The sequence below is a fragment of the Ammospiza nelsoni genome, chromosome 7, assembly GCF_027579445.1.
Source record: "Ammospiza nelsoni isolate bAmmNel1 chromosome 7, bAmmNel1.pri, whole genome shotgun sequence".
In the NCBI taxonomy this organism is placed as follows: domain Eukaryota; kingdom Metazoa; phylum Chordata; class Aves; order Passeriformes; family Passerellidae; genus Ammospiza; species Ammospiza nelsoni.
In genome coordinates, this window is record NC_080639.1 from 20225483 (window position 1) to 20247121 (window position 21639).

The window sequence follows — 21639 nt, forward strand, 5'->3', positions numbered from 1 at the left end:
TTATTGAGATTAATGGTCTTTTTTGCTGAGGCCCAGGGGAAGTCCTAACAAGGCAACGTGTTAAACAGTGAATGTAATTTATAATACATCCAAACTTTGGAAGATATACATAGCATGTGACATTGATGAGAAATGTCTTATGCCTTTCTCACACTGCTTTTTAGAGACACTTTCACCTATTGGATTTAAAGTAGCACTCAAGTTTCTATTTTTTGGAAGGCCAACATGCCTGCTTTATGCACCAGCATAATTGAAACTCTTAATTATGTCACACTGAGTAGGCACTGCTTCAAACCAGCTTACACTGTGGCCACAGATGATAGACTTCTACAATCTAAGCTAAAGTAATTGTACTTACATGTGTTGATTTTGCTTGCAGTGACATTTTTTCCAGGTTTTCTTGAATGTTAAACTTAGTTTTTCTCCATTTCCTATCGTCTGCATTGATCTTACATATTTTGCTCCCCCAGTTGTGACACAACACCTTTCCACAAAACACAAGGCCATAAATTTTTATACAGTAATTCCTGCATCAAACCAACCATTTGTAGATGAACCAGACTGGTATCCTGTTAAAAGGTATGTAATTTGAGAATTTGAATTTGATATGATAGAGATTTGATCATTTATATAAATATCCAACACACACATACTTTAAAGGGTAGGGGAAGATAATTTACTGTTTCCTTCACTATATACTTGTTCAATATTATACTTCAACTGTCCTGAAAAATCCTACACAAAACAGTCACTATCATGAAAAACTTTTTGTTTTCTGATACACACTGAGTATGTAAGGCATGCACCCATTCTTCTCATTTATACCAATACATATAAATACATTCACAAATACACATCTCAAGTACACTTATCCAATCTGAAATAATTACATTCAGATGCTGAACAGAATACTTATACATAGCAGAAATAATTCAAGGTCTTCAGCTTTTTCTTTTATCATCATTACTAAACAACGTTCCATTTTCCCCCAGTAGACAGAACTATTAAAACAGAGAAGCAGAATTTTTCTCTGTCTTTACCAGGTCTACTTAAAATCCTCTTCTTGCATCTTACCTTTTCTTCTAACCAAAATTTTAATCTTGCTTTGTCCAAAAGTCTGATTCTTTCAAATAGTCAAAGGAAACAGAAATCCTTCTATGTTTTGCAGCCATCCTTCCTTTCATCTTTTGCTTTCAGATAGTGCTTGCATCTTCTCATCTCTTCCTCATTTAATTCCTGTTCTTGAGTGAGCAGTACTCCCAATTCATGTATCATCACCCTCAACATAACTGTCACAGCTTGCAAATCATAAAACATTACAGGAGAAATCCAGGCAGGTGTAATTCTGTTGACCACAGAGAGCTGTGTTAACTATCCACAGCCTTCTTGTGGTCCTAACATTTTCCTGAATAGTCTGTGGATAGTCTGTGCATAAGCTGAACATTCCTTAATACTCACACAATACAATCATCTTCCATAATTTTTAGCGCTCTACATGATGGTATTTGTATGCTACACTAATTGACTTAATAAGTTTCATTGTATGTATTTTTCTCATGACTAATTTGTTTCATAAAATATTTAACTTAAAAATAAAACTGTTCTTAAGAAAACTCGTCCTAATTGAAGGATGTTCATCCTACCCTAAAGCAATCAAAATAAAATTTCCTATACATTGTTAACATCGATGACAGTCCTACAGATAATGCATAGAGCAGCAATTAATCAGAATTTATCTATACCATGAAAAAAAAATCATACTTTATATATACCTTAAAATTATACTTTAATTAAACTGGAGTTCAAAATGTACTCTTATTTTTTCAATCTATTTCGTGTAAAAATACTAAAATTATTTTATCTCCTACAAGAGAATAGTGGGTTACCCCAAAGCATGGTCTGTAATCCAAGACTTTAAAGCACATTTTTCATATTACATACAGTACTAATGCCTCAACAATCCTGTCCAAACTGACCAAGGTTCTGTGCTTGTGGTTCTTCCACAGTCACTGTTGGTACAAGCTCACATTTAATCCACAATTAAATTAAAAAGTTGCCTTAACATTTGCCTTACTATTTTTAAGGTGAGGGACAATGTTGCATGGCTTTTGTCTCATATTCTTAAGGAAACAAAAGATCTCACAAAAATTATATGAGACAAATTAGTAATTTTTAAGATAAACTTTTATTGAAAAATTAAAACTGCATTGCATAACTTCTTTATAACTTCAACATTTCTTAAACCACAAAACAGAGATTCTGTTTAAAAAATCCCTTCATGTTTGTCACCATTCAAAAAACAGATTATGAGCTAACTTCATGATGATTTTAAAATTCTGGATTATTCCCAAGGCCCCTGCTTCTCTCTGTATGCCATGAATGGTATAATCTATCTTCTCTAAAAATTACCTTTAATAACACAATCAGAATTTTTCTCATTCAAAATCACCAGCTGCTCTTGATTTTTACCCAGTGGTCAGTCTTTTCCAAATAAATGACATCATTTCATAAGCACTCCAGCTACCTGTTCAGCTAAGATCTTGCCTATTGTTTAATTGACCTGAATTCACCCATGCAAAGTTACAGTGATTACAGGGACAAAAGTCCCTGTGATATTAAAGGCAAAATTGCTAGCTCAGAGTGTATTTTAAACCTCAGAAAAACAAAGTTGCTCACCTGGAATTAAAATGCTTTACATTAGTCAATACTCCTGTATATCCATACATCCTAATCTCTCACAGTCAATAGTATATGGATTTAAAAGAAGCAAAGTTCCAGGTGAGCCTTAGTCTGAGAAGCTGTGGCATATTACTCAGATGGAAATGACCTAATAAGAAAAAAGATGAGTTTTCTCACTAATGACTACAACTGCTCTGTTAAAATCAGTTAACCAAGTCAGAAATTATTACGAGCACAGTGCCTGTTAAACACAGTATACCTCATAGGAAAACACCCCAGAAGCTGATGTTAGAATCAAAAGCTTTGCAAAAATCCAATTGTGGTCATCTGTGTCAAGACACAACACTGCAGAAAAGCAAGATAAATGCAGAGGGCAGGAAGATAAATCTAAGCCCTCTGTCTTTAGAGACAACACCTATGCATTGACTGTCTCACTTCCAAAACAAGCAGAAGGAGCTCCATTATTCCCACTCAGCTGCAAACCATCAATGGCAAAAGGAAGAGCCTCTGATGCTTTTAACCTTCAAAACACAAGGTACTTCATAAAAGGAAGAAGCAGAAATGTTAGTGAGCAAAACATTATACATGCACTGAGGAGGTCTAGATCTGTTTCTGACTGCATTTCAGAACTGTCAGGGGTGTGCTGTGTGAATGCCATCAGCTGTATTCTGGTCCTTCCTACAGCTTCATGATCAGGATGAAGATGGTTCTCTTCACCTTATTTATTTGCTTCAAGGAGAATTAACAGCTCAGATACATTAAACTACTATTAGAATGTTGAGATGGTGATCTGGTTATAGGGTTCTTGAGGTTAAAATATTAAGGTTAGAGGACTGAGGGGAAAATGGAGCTTTAGTAATACCATTATTGACAAGGGAGATGGAGGAAATCAGAAATTCCCACCTAAGAACTGGGGTAATCATAAGAACCATGGCATTTGTGTGGGAGACCTAAAATCCTCTAGTGAAGCTAAGTCACCAGTTATATTCTTTGGATTAATTATATTAGCTCATATTGTTTCTCATAAACAAGAAGGACTGAAAGAATTTTTTCAATCTTCTGTAGCTGCTCTTTGAATAAAGTAAAACTGAGATCAGATTTCAGACAGAAGTCTGAAATAAAAATGTGACATGTGCTTCTTCAAAACAAGCTTCTTCCTGTACTCTAAGAACAGCTCTCAATGAGAGGTCTTCCAGTTTTGATGAATAGCTGGTATCTATAAAGAATAGCATTCAACATTATGGAAGTTAGCACTAAAGTCAATGTTTATGCCAACTACACGAGTACTGCAGGCCTCAGGTCATACAGCATGGATATTTCCATCAGGAAATGTCAAGTGTTGAATTCACAGTAATACAATAGGCTTATAATTGAGCAAGATTGAGGTTTGAGATCAAGAAGGCAAGAAACCAACAACACTGTCTTGAAAAAATCTAATGAAAGGAATACTGTATTGGTAAGATTACTAGGGGGTTTCATGATATGGAACAATGCAGATCAATTTAGAAAGTCATACTCATAAATCTAAAGGTCAGTGACAAATTTACAATAATTTTTAGCTTCAACTCAATTTGAAGAAAAGATTTTACAGAAGATTTTGAAAGAGGAATAAGCAAGAGTTCTATGAAAACCTGGAAAGGCTGTGCTGTAGGAGACAGCATTTACTGTAGCAGGTTCTTCCTTCTCCCTGTGCTAACACAAACCTGAGATACCATCCTCAAAGGACAACCAGTGGGACCTGCAGGATGGAAATCTCTCTTACCTGTAGCTGTCTTTCCACAGGACTGACAGGGGCCAGAGAGACGACAAAAACTGCACGGCATGACTGTATTTCACTGAAAGTTTCTAAAATAATTCAGTTTTATTACTGAGGTGGAGGGGAGGGAAAAAAAGCCATTAATTACTGCTTTGCAAAGAATCACGTCTGAAAACACTTGAAATTAGCATATTCCATTTATCACCATGACACTAACTCAGTGAACAGAGGATTATTGAATCTCCATTTTGTTCCACTACTCTGTTTCTAGTATGGACTTTTCCACTCAGTAATATTGATTAGCTAATGATTAAAATTGACCAAGCTGCAGATGAATCTGGTGTCTATACTTTGAAAAGACTAACCAGTTGAAATTACTGGGACAAGCTGGCTGTATTAAAAGATACTGAGATTCCTTTTGGTTTTATTTAATTTATAAGCTCCAAATTCCATTTTAGTGAAATTCCATTTCACTAAAAGAATGATGTGGTTAAAACTCCCACAGAATTTAGTTCAAATGGTCACAGAGGTCAGTTCTGAAATAAAACTCAAAAACAAGGGCCTTGGTTAGCAATCAATATTCACTAGAAAAGCATTCAGAACACTGAACAGTCTGACATTACAATAAATAAAACTGAAATTTCTAATAATTCTAATAGATTAAAGGGATCCCATAATTTGATAGTCTATACACAATGTCAGAATTCCTTATCTTCAGTAAAATTATCTGTAAGTTATACTTTAAGGGCACTAGGATTTAAACAAAAGTGTCGACTAATATTTTCATATTTTTTCTTTGGCTCACAAAGACACTAAAATACCATAAACATTATTTATAACTTCAATAATATATAAATAGGTTACATTACAAATGGAAGAAAATACAAGACAACTCTTCAGCATGGTAAATCTCTGCATATAAATAAGCAAATGTTTCAGATACCTACAATTAAACAGTTATCTTGCTGTAAAACTATTACATTGAAATCCTTTTACACAAATTAATTTAACAATAATATACACAATCTACACAAATTAACCTCTAAAAATACAGCAATAATATACCTGTTACAATGACTCTGCTACTGTCATCCCCTGATTTGACACTAAAGGGCAAGTACAACTGTTTTACTCAAAGGTGCTCTTAGAGATTGCTGTTTTGTATGTGAGAAAAGCACCAACAATAAGATCTAATACTGTTATACATTTTCTTTAGCTCCTAAGAATCTACATTTTAGAAATGTTTCTATATGTCTATTTCTGTCTGGCAGAAAAACTTGTAGCACATTATCCACATCAAAGTTGTTGAAGGAAAACTTAATTTTCTTAAAGTGGAAAACATGCTGTGGCTTTGATCTAACTTTATAACCACTTTATATATATATATATATATATGTATGTATATATATAATTATGTATATTTATTTATACTGTACATATATACTGTGCAGAGATCTTAATTTGCTATTTTAATATCTATTAATTTTCTGCTGTCTACAATAAACAAGACCAATGTAAGACTCAATAGTACTTCAACTTCAAGATAATACATTTTCCCTCAATAATATGATCTACCAACACATATATATTTCAGTAGCCTATAGTTGTTTTGTTTAAGGATGTCTTAGGAGATTGCAACTTACAGAATTTCCTTTAAACATGTTCTGCAGAACTGGGTTTAAAAAATAGCCAGTGCTGGAAAACAGTGAATTCAAGAAATAAATCATTCAATCCCTACAGCTCCTGCCCCAGCCTCTCAATTTCCTCAATGAGGAAGTCAATGTCAGACTTGGTTGCTGCTGGGTTTGAGATGACCATTCGGAAGAAGTTGACTTTATCGCCCTGAGGCTGATATCCAACCATGGTGGTGCCTGACTCCATCATCAATGCCTTGATTTTTGGTGCCACCTTTATCATAAAAAAAAAAATCACAAAAAGATAAGATTGGCTAATTAAAGAAAAATTGACAACAATAACATCCATCTTTTTGATTTACAAATTAATAGTATCCCAGAGTATTTGCTGTGTAATAATTTTATATATTAAATGTATATCTCATTTCTTTGTGCTGAAGATTTTGTCATGCTGAAACATTTTCTGCTTCTGTATGAATGTCCACTCCAGACCTTCTTGAGGGTAGTGGATATTTTCCATGAGAATATTATGTATTCTCAAAACATTTTATGGTGGGGGACAACAATGGAAATTTTTCAACAAGATCTAAGTAATAAAGAATATTTTTTGTTAGGATAAGCCATGGAAACCTTCCAGTAGTTTTGCAGTACTGTGCATTTACCACAATCTCACTTCCTTGGTTTAATTTACAAGGAATAATGTTCTGACAGTCTTAATATTTGGTATTGACTAAGCCCAGTTTTTCCATCCAGACTTTCATTCTCCTGCTCTACTCTCTGCCAGGCAAGGTCAGATTTCTGGCTCTTTCACTGTTCTGTAGAATGTTTTATGATGTCCTCTAACATTTAACAGGGTTAAATCAAATATTTCATCCCTCTTGCTGTTTCTTACTTCTTACCGCTATCTTCCTCTATTCTCTCTTTGTTTTGGCAATTTCTTTATCTAACATGGGACTGGCTTGACTCAGGAATTTTACCCAGGAATTTCTAGTCCCTTCTATTCTCTTCCCCCATTGTGATGCAGCCATTAAATCCTCTACAAAATCTCCCAAGTTTGCTCATTCTTCTCCCTTCCTTAACAAACACTCACACATACAGACACAAAGAGCAATTATTTTTGACACTGTGATGTCATTCTTTTGTCTCCTGAATGTATTTCATTCCTCTTCTGTCTAAAACACTACTACAAAATTACTGTATTTTGCTTCCCTCAAGTCCTGAATAACATTGTGTCTTTTCTGGTGGTGCTTCTATGATGCCTTCCCTTTCCTCTACTACTTCAAATAAATGTATCCCAAAGTCCTCCAAAGGGTATTCATTTTCACTGAAATGCATTATTAATGCAATGGCATTTAAAATCAGAATAAATATCTGAGAAGGAACTCACAGGTTTTCATGTGCTTTACCTGTCCAAGCATTTTCCAACAATTACCCTCTATTTCTCTTGTAGATAAGCTGTCCTATCCAAAGAAGACCGTGATTCTGTAGGTCTAGCTACTTTTTGAAGGCTTGTAACACTTTGAGCACAGGATAACCGAATATGTTCTGAATCTGGTTCTATAGGCAAAACATTACTTGAACATCAATATAAATGAAAGACACAAGTGAACAAATATCAAGGTCATTACAAGCAATGGAGAACTGACATCTCAGAATTTGGAATTATCCTTTTACATTTAACCAAAAATACTTACCCTGTGTAACTTTTCTCTTCTCTCATCAGAGTCTGGCATGCCCCTGAGACTTGGAGGAATATACCAAAAACATACATTTGTATGCTCTGGCTGCAAAAAGAACGAAACATATGCATCAATTAAAAAAATTATACAGCTCATTCCCACACTAAAGGCTAGTCAGTAGCATATTTTATCACAGACATGAAAGACAAAATATAGTGTTAACTTTTCTAGTCCTGCATGTTAAACAGACAGAAATGGATTACAGTACTGCTGCTTGCTCTGCTGCCTTAGATTCCCTATACATTGTCCCATTTGCAATATTTAGGTTGCTAATGAAGTGCAAGTGCTTTTCACCCTTGTGCAGTTCTATGAGTAACTGTTTTTCAGGATCACAGCAAGGGCAATCCAATTTTCCTTTCCTTAGCAAAGGGAGAAATGAAGTTTATACTATGATCCAAAGGTTTCTGTACTGGCCCTGGCAAAAGAATATAGAGTAAAAATAGCAGATTCTCACTTATGTACTAATGATCTCAGTATGAGTAGGTTGTATTAAAGCGTTCTTCATGCCCTAAACTGAGAGGGCCTCTGTGGAAGAAGAGGAGATAAACCTGACATTTATGGTACAAAACCACATGTATTTGACAAAAAATCTGCTCAGATGCCAATAGTCATGTAGTTCTTTAGAAAATCAGAGCAGTTTTGCATAGCTGTCTTGAAGAACTGTGAGAAGCATGAAGATAGATTTGGCTCACACATATGTGAAAGCAAACTTACCTGCCCGTCAAATACCATCTCAAATTCTTCTCTGTTTTTGATTTTAGTGTAGAGATATTCTGCCAGCTCCAGGCATTTATTGATCTGATTTTCAAATCCTACTGTACCCTATTTTAATAAGAAAGTAGGTATTAGTTAAATGGTCATTTTTTTTCCTGCTCTGATGCAATCACCTTTTCAGATAAGTTTCACTCTTAAATATTTTCAGGGAGAAAACATTTAGCAGTATTATTTCTTGTAACTTAAAAGTAGCATTAATCAATGGTTAAATAGTGGCTAAAGGTGGCCCAATTGTAAGTCACTGTTTGGTTTGTCTCATTTTAAGAGAATTTATTATGAAAATAACAAGGACTTTCACTATTTTTAGTAGATTATTTTTGGTCTTTTATATTTTTTGGGCTTCCAAAAATATTATGGATATCATGTCCTGGCTTCACAGCTGCTGCTGAAAGACCAGAAACTTAGAATGGGAATTCAGTTGAAAGTGTAAGAATTGGGAAGTAAAATATTTCCTCTGAACAGTTTGCTAGAAATGTGCATTTAACCAGCAAGCAAGAGTCTGCAATATGTTTATTGTGTCACTTGCCTACCCACTGATATCTTGTCAAGGTCATAATCCCAGAAAAAGTATATGAATATTGATAATAAATAGTTGGGGGGTTTTTTAAAGTACACTTTGTACATTAATGAAGAAGCAAGCATCTTCTCCCAAAGTGAAAATTAGTTTATGATTTTAGAGTTTATCATTAGATTTAATATCAATTTTATTTTAAAAATTAGAGTCTGGACAGGTTACCCAACTGAATTCCCGTTTTGCCAGCAGAAGATCAAGAATAACAGTAATGAGATGACTGCAGATAAAGCAACAAAAATGGAATGTGTTTTCTTGACTACATAAATCCTCATCTTGTGAACATGTAAGCCTGGACAAAAGCCCATGCTTAAATGCATCCAGGCATACCACAGTAGTACCAGAATAACTGTGGAATCGTCACTTGGGCAATGCTTGCTCAGAAAAAGGCCTTGTTTTGAGTTAAAAAGTCACTTATAAAATTTATGCATTGAAATGTCATATTCAAAGGATGAATATGACATTTCAAGTCATCAAGGCTGCTCTGCTGTTACAAGTAATCTGTCATAAAATACTATCCAAGTGTAGAGCATCACAACAAGAGATCATTTTGGTGCCCTGCACTCTATGGTTTGTCTGCAGGACTCATCTAGTGACTTAAATCTTTCTTCTAATTGCCATCTGAATTTACTGACAGCTAGCATTGTTCTACAATTCACATAGTTCCTAAGTTAATACTTGGATATTTCTGTGTTTAGAGATTGCAATGACACAAACATGTATGTTAAAATGAAGTATTCCATTACATGACACTTAGAAATTAAATAAATACATTTCTGGGTTTTGAGCCAAACTTTTGTTATTTACCTTTGCTTTCCACATCAACCAGAATTTGAAAATGTCTACATGTCGACCACACTGTATTGCCTTATCTCCAGTGTCATAGGAGACATCATACTGCTTGTCTGGCTGGAAGAGATAGCCTGCACACATTTGATTGCAGCCCTGAAGGATACCCTACAACAAAAAACATGTACACTCACATGACTTACCTGGCATTTGTGCATGAGAGAACGTACACATTAATAATGTATAAAAATGTATTTCAAACTTGTACAGGAGGATTGTTCTTTGATGGGACATATTATAACATACTGACCTTGTTTTGCAAACCTGAGCCACAAAATTAATTTCATTAACCTAAGGTGATTCTCTTAGAAGTCTCTGAGTAGCCATATGGTTTTACACACAGAAACACCCTCCTGAGAAAACATTCACAGATTAATTTGGAGACTTAGTTTGTGATATTAGCTTTCACCACTTCAATTTATAAGCCTATGTTCTTTAAACTTAAATTTATGATTTGTTAAATTACCCACTAGAATAAAGCTCTGGTCTCTCAATGCAACAGATTGCTACACAAAATGGAGTGAAAAATGTAATTGAAGGTTTAAACTTTGAATATTGTTCAGCTTTATGACACTTAACATTAGGGATAAGTATAAGCACAAATAACATAAACTGGACATTTTTTGCATATAAATTAATATGGTTCACAGACCAATAGAAATCTAGGGACTACTGGAAAAAATGCCTGGTGGAAACACCAAGCAGCAAATTCCTTATGTTACACAGAAGTCTTATATGTGACGTTTCTAAAATGGTTCACATTTCCTTTAGAGTTTAAAACTGCTTTTTGCAAGAAACTTGAAGACACCAGTGTGTCTCATAAATGCAAAAACATCTATCAAAGTTCTCATACAGAGAACAAAAACTCTTGCCAGAATCCTGCAATAGCTGGCACAATAAGCATGCACGCCACTAAACAAAGGCTTGTGCTTCCCTTCAATAGATGTGTTTTACAAAGGGAAATAAATGCTGCAGTCCTCAGTTTAGAGATGGATTGGTTGGAAGAGCAATGGCAGACCTAGGGCTGCAGCTTCCAATTCTTCCATTCCAATTCTATGCACAGGGATTACTGCTTCAACTAAGTGCTTCTAGTAGCAATTGGCATACAAGAGGTTAGTAGGCAACATCATTAGTCCTATCCACATGTGATACCATATGATTTTTTAAAAATCATTTAATAAAAATATGTATTGCTTAAAAGAAACAAGACACAAGGTTTTTCTTTAATTCATGACAACTAAGAATCTAGATGCTAGCCCTAAGAGTCATAATAAGACCAGCATGTTTTCTTTTCAACAGAACTGGGAAACTTCTAAACCACTATGTAAGGTGAAAACTTGCTTCTTACTTAAGCAGTTTAGACTGTGACCAAGTACTAAAGCCAAGGTTCTATGTTCAATGTATCATAGAAACAAGGGGGCAGGTTCTCAGATGAAGTACACTAGCATGGCTCTGTTGTTGCTATCGGAATATGCAAAGATCCAACAGGTGAGGATCTGACCCATGTTGTCTACAACTTTAATTTAAAAAAGCCAAAATCCCTAGGACAGATAAAACAACTTCCAAAACACAGTGTAAATCCACACAATTATTCCTTCCAAAAGAAGTTTTGAAATTAAACAGATTTTGCAGTACCCTCTTAAAAAGAAGGGCTTGATATTTACTTTTTAAAAAAAATGTTTAATTATTAAATATAAGGCAGACCTTCTCCTGGACAAGAATGGCAGAACATTGTAACAACACTCCCATCATCTTGTGTGGGTTCCAAGTGACTGAGTTGGCTCTGCAAAAAAATTACACATTCAGATAGGTTTGGAAAACAGAAACTTAATCTGAAGCAGTCACCTTTGTTTTCTGCTTTCAGCTGGAAATACAGGGAGTTCTGACCATGATGATATCACTATGGGTATTATTGCTTTCTTAAGTGTCTTCTTTCCCAGCTATGCTGTCTGGGAAAGGAATTTTTTTCATGTTAACATTGCAATATCAGACTTGTGATTATTTTATATTATTACTAATACCAGCTAATAAGTATCAGACTGATTAGCTGATACAGTAACATCGTCCCCAGATGAGTTCTCTTCTAGAAATAGCACTAATAAAAATAACAAAACCTCTTTGATATGTTCTATCGATTCAAGGTACTGATTGGGAAAGTGGGGGGTGTCAGAAAATTAAGGGACTAATATGAATTGTGGGAGAATACAGTTCTTTACTGAACAGCTGCTGGAAAAATAGAAAGGAAATAAAAAGATGTTCTGCATGCTTACCTGCTCTTCAAGTTAGAGCCACAGCCCTTGCTTGTCAAGCCTGTGGACTGTTAAAAGGCTCTAAAACCTTACATCTTATCCTACCATTCTCTATGTAAAGCTTAAAATTTCTTACATGTAAACATAAGTCAATGCACAAGATCACTTAATTTACAACTCAAACAGATGTTCTGTATTTTAACATACTATCCTAGACAGTTTAATGGTGACACTGAAATAAATGTGCCAACGTTGCACATCCATTGACCTTTCCACCCCAAGTAATTAATTACCAAGCGTCCCCTTGATTCACTGCATGTTCCAGAGAAGAAAAGTGCATAATTGTATTTCACGGGCTATGCATGTGTTTTTACAATGTAGTTGAAAGAAAATTAAAAGGTATTTCCTCCTCTTCTACACCCTGCTCTCAGAGAACACAGACACAACCATAGTTTCTCTGTTTTGAGGAACACAGTGATGTCTTCACCCAGTCTGAGGACCACTGATTTCCAGATACAATTCCAATCCCTGTATGTGCTAGATTAGACTGTAGCACCCCTCAGCTGAAGGAACAGTGCAGCCTGTGCTGTACCTGGGGAGCTCACCATCCATCTGACATCAGCTGCTTATGCAGTGCAAACCAGCAGATAAATAGCTCAGACTTATCTTTTAGAAAAACTTCACCAATAGTTCAGATGAAGCAGTCAGGAAAATGGAATTTATATAACAACTTGTTTCCTTTTGAAAACACCATGCCTTCAGTTTAGCACATTCATTTAACTTTCAGGGTTTCAAACAAAGACAATTTCAAATCGCTCCTCACAAGGAGCATTAGGTTTATGTTAACATGAAGCTGTCACTCTCTCCTCAGTGCAGCCCCCAGCCAGAGGCTGTCCCCCACAGGCAGTCCCAGCTCTGTGCCATGGCAGCATGCCAGCCCTCCATGCCAGTGTGCCCAAGCTGGCCAAGTACAACCTGTGTTATCAGGAGAGCCCAGCTGGGGCCCGTGACAGGCAATTACCCCGTGCATGTGGGCCCCATCCCCTGTCTGAAACCTGTATAGCTGACTGGGAAAGAAATCATTTCATGCTTCATAGCCTGCTGCTTTCTGTATTTACTTGAAATTATGGCCTTAATTAACACCTTAGGGTTGACCTCAGGTCAAAAGGGGTGTGCCAAACTCCTGTGACCAAACCTCTGTATCTTAAGAAAATTATTTTGCAATGCTGACTTAATATTAGACATGTTGCCGTGACTCACAAGTAAATTGGGCTGGGCAAATGTTGACTGGATTCTTTCTGCTGCTTCAGGGTACTCCACACCATATGCTGCTGTCCTTGCAACAGAAAGGTCCCCATGGTTTTGCTGCCAGTCCTTCCATACACTATCCTTGATGTTGTACTTATTCTTCACTTACTGCATGAGATGCCCACACCTAGGACAGTTTGTTTGCCCTAAAGAAGAGCATTGCTCACTATACTCATTTTACTATTTTACACTGTGCCATATTCAGAATGACCAACTCAAGGGAGCAATTTAATGCTAATTTAAAAGTACATGGATAGAGCTTGCTTCAAATATTTTTTGCCTCCACAAAGGCTGATAGCTGCAATGATGGAAAAGATCTAAAGTTTGTGATTCTTCATTGCTTTTCGGATTTTTTTCAGATGGGCACCATTTTATGGTTGAGTGCTTTCAGAGAAAATCTAGAGATCAACACAGCCATGGGAATATAAATATAGCATCTTCTACAGACTTGTCATCGTTGGATATGGGTACAACTGTGCCAAAGACTATGCCTGGAATGACTCCTGAGTCAAAATTGTAAGAACCAGTGGGAGGGTCACATTCTCACTCTGCTGTCACTACCAATACAAATGCTTTGCCTCTTTAAGTTTAATTCAATCAAAGGCTGGCTTCTGGTCTCAGTGGGCATCTTGGTAAACTGGGTTACCTACCTGGGGGTACACACATGCTCTTTTCTGCAGACTTCACTCCGACCTCAACAAGAGCTTCCTGCTTGTTTCATGTAATCCCCACATGGCACCAACACACAGGCCCCTGTGCCCTCAGACAGGTGACATCTGTGACCCTTTCTGGCCTCCCTGTAAATGACCTCAGTCTTCTCCATGGTACAGCAGAAGTGTAGCAGCTCTGTCTATCATAGTCCTTTCAAGCCTTAAAGGTACTGAAACTTGCCCCTGAAAATTGCTGCTAATTCAGTCTCTACCTCCTCTCACTGTTGTACACACCTAACTATTTGTGTGTGTGTTTGTGTATAAATAAAAGTGATATAAGACTAAGCATATGTATGTGTTCCATTTACAGAACTCATGAACATACACTCTCTATTTTCCAGAAAATGTGCAAACATCTTTCAGGAGAGAACCTCTACAAATTCCCACTGTGGGTATTCATGCTCAAACACCTTCCCTGGATCCCTCACTTATCACTGGTATTCTCAAAGCCCTACATTTCAGAGATTGTCTAGGTCTCACACTTCATTTTTTTCTTCAAATACTTCTCCATCCATTTCCAGACTTATGATCCCTCCACAGCTATTCACAGAAGAACCTCAGTTCCTTTTTGCCAAGTAATATCCTTGTCTTCCTTCAAATCTGCTGAAAACTTACCTCTCACTCAATGGTACATCACAGATTTTTTCTGTAGCATTGTTTCCATCTCCCTAGTCTGAACCTTTTCCTTTTGCCTCACTATTGTTTAATTTAGTGTTTAAACTCCTCACTGTAGCAAAGGAACATTTTCATGAATTGCTGAAGTGTCTTGTACCTTGTGAAAGTACTTTAAGAACAGAATTACAAAGAGGCCCTGGGTAGTACCTTTCTATTCCACTCAGTTTGTGACGGTGCTTTCGGGACATTAAGAGTCCACCCCCCCAGGCAGCCTGGAAGACACAGGAAAATAAGAAGAGTCATTTTTTTGGAAAAGCTCAACAGATTTTAGTTTACTCAGCGTCTAGTAATAAATATTTTAATTCAAGAAAAAAAAACATGTAAACTGAGATCCTCTTTTGCCCCACTAGCAGCACTTTTTTGTTACTTACATCAACATGGAGCCAGAGGTTGTATTTTTCACATATATCTGCAATCTCCTGTATTGGATCAAAGGCTCCATATACTGTTGTGCCTGCAGTTGCATTTACAAAAAGAGGAACATATCCCTACCAAAAAAAAAAAAAAAAAGTCAACTATAAATTGAAAACACTTTCAGAGAGAAAAAAAAAAGAAAAAAGAAAAACGAAAATAATTTCAGAAATATTATCTCATTTTGTAACCTAAAAATGTTTTATAAAGAATATTATTTTGTTAAGTCTCTTTCAGTGAAGAGATTCAAACAATGTAGTGGAAGATGAACAATATTCAAGTAAATTTGGGACTTTTACAGTGATATAAACAAAAATTAATTAAATATGATTTGTAAGTCATTATTTGAAAGCTTGAAATTGTTCCTTTAGTCCTTATCTACTAATAAACAGAACAAAGCAGAACAAAGCAATCTAAAACAAAAGCAATAAATGAGAAACTATCAGATCAAAGAGAGACAGTTTTGAATTAGATGAAATAAATGTGAGCTGCTATTTCATAGAGTTCCCAAATATAAAGAAGTTAAGAAATAAAAAAAAAACAACTTGATTTCTCTTTGGTTATTTTATTAAAAATCCATGGGTTTTCCCACTGCATTGATTCAAGAAATAGCAATTAATGCCAAAAATTTAATCTTATTGTCTATATTTAATGAATATACGTGCTACCTACATGAAATCTATAGGATTTTTAAGGGCTCTCTAGAATCTTTTATGGGTTTGGCTAAGTTTAAAAGTTTAGATAAAAGATTTTGTGTTTCCATGCTTGTTTCCATATACTTCCACACAGGAAGTTATTTTTAAAAATCATGAGCTACAGTTGTGGTTCAAGAGTTAAAAAGTCTTTTGGTTTTAAACAGAAAATGGAAACCTCACCAAGACATACAGATAATTCTGTAAACAATACATGAATGTATAATTAAACATATAAAAATACTGTTATTGTATTTATATCATTATGAAGTTCTCTTTAAAGTCCACACTCTGGCTTCAAAGGAAGAAGCAATTTTACTAAGCCAAGCATTTAAGCACCAGTTTTTTAAAACACAAACCTTTTCTTTTGCTTCCAGAATTTTTGCCTCCAAATCAGCTGGTATTATTTTGCCTCTGCAATTATCACAGAAACAGAAAGGCAAAGAAAGTTAAAGAATGTATATGTAAATAATAGCTGCAGTTGAAATAATTTAATAGGATTTTCTCAACAGGCCATTAGCATCTTGACACACTGTACTAAATCAGTCCTTAAACACAATAAAACAAATTTAACACATGAACACATTTAATCTATCAAAACTTTAGCATTCATCCTACCTTTCATCGCATTTTATCAAAATAACATTGTCTGTTCCAAATCCAAGTGCAGCTCCAGCTTTCTTTATTGAGTAGTGACTCTGCAGCAAACAAATGAATATGAAATGGAGTGATTGTTTAATGGTGAAGCATTTTCACAACATATGTCACGTTATGACATATGTTGTGAAAATGTAAACTTATGTAAATTAAGAATTAGCAGTGTATTAAGCTCACATGCTCTGAGGTAAAGAGAACCAGTTTAGGGACTGCAGCCATGCCTTTGGTTTTAACTTCAGGGAAATACTTGTAGCGTGCAGCCATTATGCTGTACATGTTGGAGATCGCTCCTCCTGTGAATGAACAAATAAATGAGTAATACAATAGTGATAATGACAACAAAAAGTATATCATACCACAGACATTTGTGTCTCATTTGCATAATGCAGTGAAAGTGGCAGTGAGCTATGAAAAAACATTTCTCTGAAATGTACTGGCATCTGTCTGAATAGCCCAGAACAGACTCTCGAGAAAGCCAGAGTAACAATCAGAATTTCCTGAGTGCCATCTTTTCCAATTGCTATCATTTTGTAACACATTCCTAAAAAGTTCAGCTTCCATTGTGCTGCTTTTGTGCAAACTTCTTGTTTGCAAGAACAACAGGAACTTATTAACTTGTCTGAGATTGAAGAAATGTCACATATTGGATGGATTTATCCCTTCTTACTGTAGATGTAGAAGTAGATGCTGAAAGGTATATTTCTACAGCTGAGCTACTTCTTCTAAACTCTCTCACAGTCACTTATGGGAAAGAGGTATGTCACAGGCTATGATTCACCTAATTTATTTTCACACTTAATTTTGAAGAATTTGAATACAGGGAAAGCACATATTTATCTTGGTTTGCTGCTAAAAAGAGCACTGAACAACTAGCTCAGTTCTTTGGTGCAGACCTCAAGCTTTAATAAGAACAATCTTACTCCTAAGCCTAGGATGACTTCTTCCTCTGAAATGTTGTCATTGATGAGAACACAGAAATATCTGTACTTTTCTAGCAGATAGGAATGGAGTGTGCACTTTATGTGGGCTGCTCCAAAATGAGGTGGTTTTGTCCTTTATGCTCTGTGCCAGGATGGTGTTCCCTCATGCCAAACCCAGAAAAGTCCTGCTGGGCATCCACATTGTCCACACATTGGCCCAGGACCTTCACATGTTTCATCACCAGTCATTTCTGCCACTGCCTTTATGTTCCTTGCATGGGAAGACAAATTGTCCTGGTCTTTATACACAGTCATACTTGTGAATGCAATCAGATTATACCCCAGATAACGAGGCCCAGAAAGCGACAGACAACCACAAACTTTTTCTGACTGTGAGCCCAAATCCTTGCTGACCACCAAAGAAACCAGTACATGATTTTTGAGAACTTCTAGTCAAAAGGAGCTGTGGTTGCTCAGTGCCTCCAGAAATGAAGCTCATAAAAGGGGTGTTTAAATGCCTAAATCTGTACTGTGGTCAAGTTTTAAATGCCATAGTTCATAGCCATACACAGATAATTTTTGACCCCAACTATTCTGTGGGATGTTTAAACAAAGCATTCCTACTTCTAAATTGCACATAGTGTGAGTATTCAGACACAGCCTATGTTTATTTTAACTTTGGAAATTTTAGTCAAACCACCAAAACAGAGAAGAAAAACTCACCAGGTGAGAATATTCCATCACCATCTTTGTTTGACCATCCAATAATCTCCCTCATCTTTCGAAGTGTTATTTGTTCCATGAGGACAAAGACAGGAGCAATTTCATAGGTAAACCTGCATGGATAAAGTAAAAACACCAAGTAAGCACAATATAGATACAGATTCTAAAAACACACGATAAATTCCCAGACTGTGATCCTTTGTTAAAATGCTCGAGGTTTCTAAAAGTTTTCCTGTAACTTGAGGTCCTGATCCTGAAATTTTACCCAAACAAAAATCCTCAGGAAGACAATATTGGAAGTACTGATGAATAAAAACTGCAGTATTATATATTTTTCAGCTTTCTATATAGTGAATGTAAGACCAAATGTTCAACATCATAGGGCTGCTGTCTTCTGTACAAGTTTGTCCTTTAAAACAACTGTTTCCCAAAGTGCCAATTCCACACTTGTGGAATAACATGCTGCTAAGTCCTTATGAAAACAGTGAACTTCATTGAGCTAAATAAAACCATAATTAGAAGTATTGAGCTAGGGTTTCAAAATTTAAATATAATTAATTATGTGGATTTATTCTGTTGATGATCTCCAAGGACAACTTACTTCTACAATACAACGTGATCAATAACTGTCAAGAGTAATTACAAATGATGATTTTCTAATTACCAATTACCAAAAACAAGTCAGCAGTCAACTATTGTATCCACTTAATGAGGGCAAAAAACATTACATATCCTGGCATGCCCTGATGTCAGAGTCAGATATGTGGATGGAAATTGACAACCATACAACTGTTCTGGTGATCAAGGTAGATGGACAAATTACTACTGCTGTAAACAAATTCTGCTTACTGTCTGTGGGGGAAAAAAAAGTAAGGGGGAAAAGGAAGCAGAGAGAAATGAAGAAATCAACCTCTGATTTCTAAAGGAATCTGTAAGAGTATGACACTCTGACACTTCAGGTTTGACTGATATTCTCTGCTTGAATAATTTTGCCAAAACGTCTGTATTGTCTCTCTAATACTAAAAAGATATTTTGAGAACAGGTACTTGAATGAGACATGATATTAAGAAGGAAACAAGTGTCTGAAAAAGCTTGTCCTTTATTTACAGCTACACTGGTTGCTTCCACTGTTGATATTTTCTTCAATTTTTATGTGTCCTTAGTCCATCAGAGAAACACGACCATTATTCTTAAAATATTCCCTTAATATTAAAGATTTCTAATTTGTTTAATTATTGTGACTGCTATTTTCAAAGCCAAAATACTACTTATTGTTTTTATCATCATTAGAACTGGCAGAGACAGTTCCATACTGATCTGAAGTTTGGGTGCTGCTACTATTTACAAATGGACAAAATTAATAAACCAGTGTCTGCTAATAGTGGTTTGGGGTTGTTTTGTTTTTAAGCACTGAAGTCTAGAATAGATCCCAATTTTTATTTAGGCAGAATGATCAACCTATGTCCACAGGAACTCAGCAGTCTATAGATCACTGTAGCTCAATACAAGGTACTCTTAAGTCAATGTGATTATTTTTTCCCCACCAGTTTAACCACATTTTGGGTTTTGTCCTGAGACCTTGCACACTGAATTTTGAATATCTTTAAACACAAAGAAAATACTAATTATTTATTCTATTCTGTAGTTATTTTCTAAGTCTCCAAGAACTGACAAGAAATAAATGATAGCAGATGTTTATAAATTGCAAGGCCAGTGAAGCTATATTAGTTGATGGGTATGAATTTACAAATCACGTCTAGTTAAAGCTCATTCCACCTTACTTGTTTTAAACTTAAATTATTTGGAAAAATTCTGTAAAACCCAAAAATGTGTTTACAAGGAACCATCAAACTTTAGAATCAATCTCCAAAAAAAAGCAGATTAGATTTTCCTATAGTTACAACATTTACAGGTATTTCTGTGAATTAACTGTCACAGTCATGAGTATCAGCTCGTTACTAACACAATGTACTAACTGGTTTCTTGGGAGAAGCCAGTGCTGGCATAATTCTGCTCTCACATAAAGGACAAATTACTTTATCAGACCAAATTATTCTAGCTACCATTCTCTTGTTGGCCAGCATGTAAAAAGCAGTCTGAGAATAAACACAGAACATTTTACATCAATTTTCTATTCATAAGCATATTTGCACAATACTGAAAACACCCATGAATTCCCTTGTCTCAGCTAACAGTGGGCATAAACAGAACTTCCAGATAATTTTTATTTTTAACCTCAGTTGGCTGCTGCATGGTGACAGAATGCCCTGTGCTACAGAACTGGATGAATAATGAAATTCTGAAATTCCCATGCTGAAGGTCTCATGATTAGAGATTGAGCTATGAATAGCACATTGATACATTATTTCCAAGTCAGTGGGGAAAGCTTATTATGTTTATTTTTATACATTATCTTCACAGTGACACTTAAGTAATATTTCCTGATGATAATTTAAAATTTTAAGGGAGTACAGATGTTCTGATTACTCAAAACTCATCTGCAAAAGAAAACACGTACTTTTAATTGTTCATAAATATTTTAACTATTGTTTATCTGTAGAAAAGAAAAAATGGCATATCAAAAACATCCCTACTATAATTCAATGTTATGGTTGCTTTTGTGTTATGTGCTCATGTAGCTGTAATAGGTTGGAACAGTTTCTAGATAAAGGTCAAAACTTGTTCTGGTGTGCTGGAACACTACTCAAAACAAATACCATGTTCCCCAGAGCTCACAGAGGTGATTGGGTTATTTTTAATAACCTTTTCTGTCAGTTCTTAGAATTATATTTTACAAACATCTTCCTTTAACCTTATTTGCAAGTACTGTGTTACTTGAAAGCACACCATGTTGACTTTGGTTTTCTGAAAAAAGGGCTCACAAAGCCTCATGCTAACAAATAGATACTAAATTTTCATGTTCACAGAGAAGTATTTTCAAGATGCATTCTTTTTTAAAGCACAAATGGTTGAGAAAGTAGCTATTTAACAGCTTACTTTCAAAAAAATGGAAAACATCAATTAAAAAGAGTTCTTTTTTAAGAAGTGACTAATTGAGTGCAATGTTATTAATAATGATGTCAGTACTTCTTTACCTGTCACAGTCTGCCATAGAGCTGAATTCTTTTATGTCTTATCAGATTTGTGTAATTTCATTGATTACAAAAGGATAACTAAACTGGGATAACTAAGTTAGTCAAATGGGCTTGGAAAAAGTGACACTGAAATATATAACAATTTCAGAGAAACAGAAAAACAACCTTTAAGCAAAGTTTTGTTTAGAAATGTGAT

The 21639-nt window shown here is 35.4% G+C and overlaps 1 protein-coding gene across 2 annotated transcripts in view; it reads right to left on the reverse strand.

Annotated features, from left to right (window-relative positions):
- Positions 1–2166: 2166 nt before the first annotated feature.
- Positions 2167–21639, reverse strand: part of GAD1 (glutamate decarboxylase 1) — a 32834-nt gene continuing 13361 nt past the window's right edge. For both annotated transcript variants that reach the window (XM_059475621.1, XM_059475622.1), the window contains 11 exons: positions 18348–18460; positions 16882–16997; positions 16666–16745; positions 16407–16461; positions 15316–15432; positions 15092–15156; positions 11707–11785; positions 9961–10110; positions 8523–8630; positions 7764–7853; positions 2167–6343 (listed from right to left, as the gene is read on the reverse strand). In XM_059475621.1, the coding sequence (XP_059331604.1) occupies positions 6170–6343; positions 7764–7853; positions 8523–8630; positions 9961–10110; positions 11707–11785; positions 15092–15156; positions 15316–15432; positions 16407–16461; positions 16666–16745; positions 16882–16997; positions 18348–18460 (1147 nt within the window). In that variant the 3' untranslated portion in view covers positions 2167–6169. The remainder of the gene's footprint in view (positions 6344–7763; positions 7854–8522; positions 8631–9960; positions 10111–11706; positions 11786–15091; positions 15157–15315; positions 15433–16406; positions 16462–16665; positions 16746–16881; positions 16998–18347; positions 18461–21639) is intronic.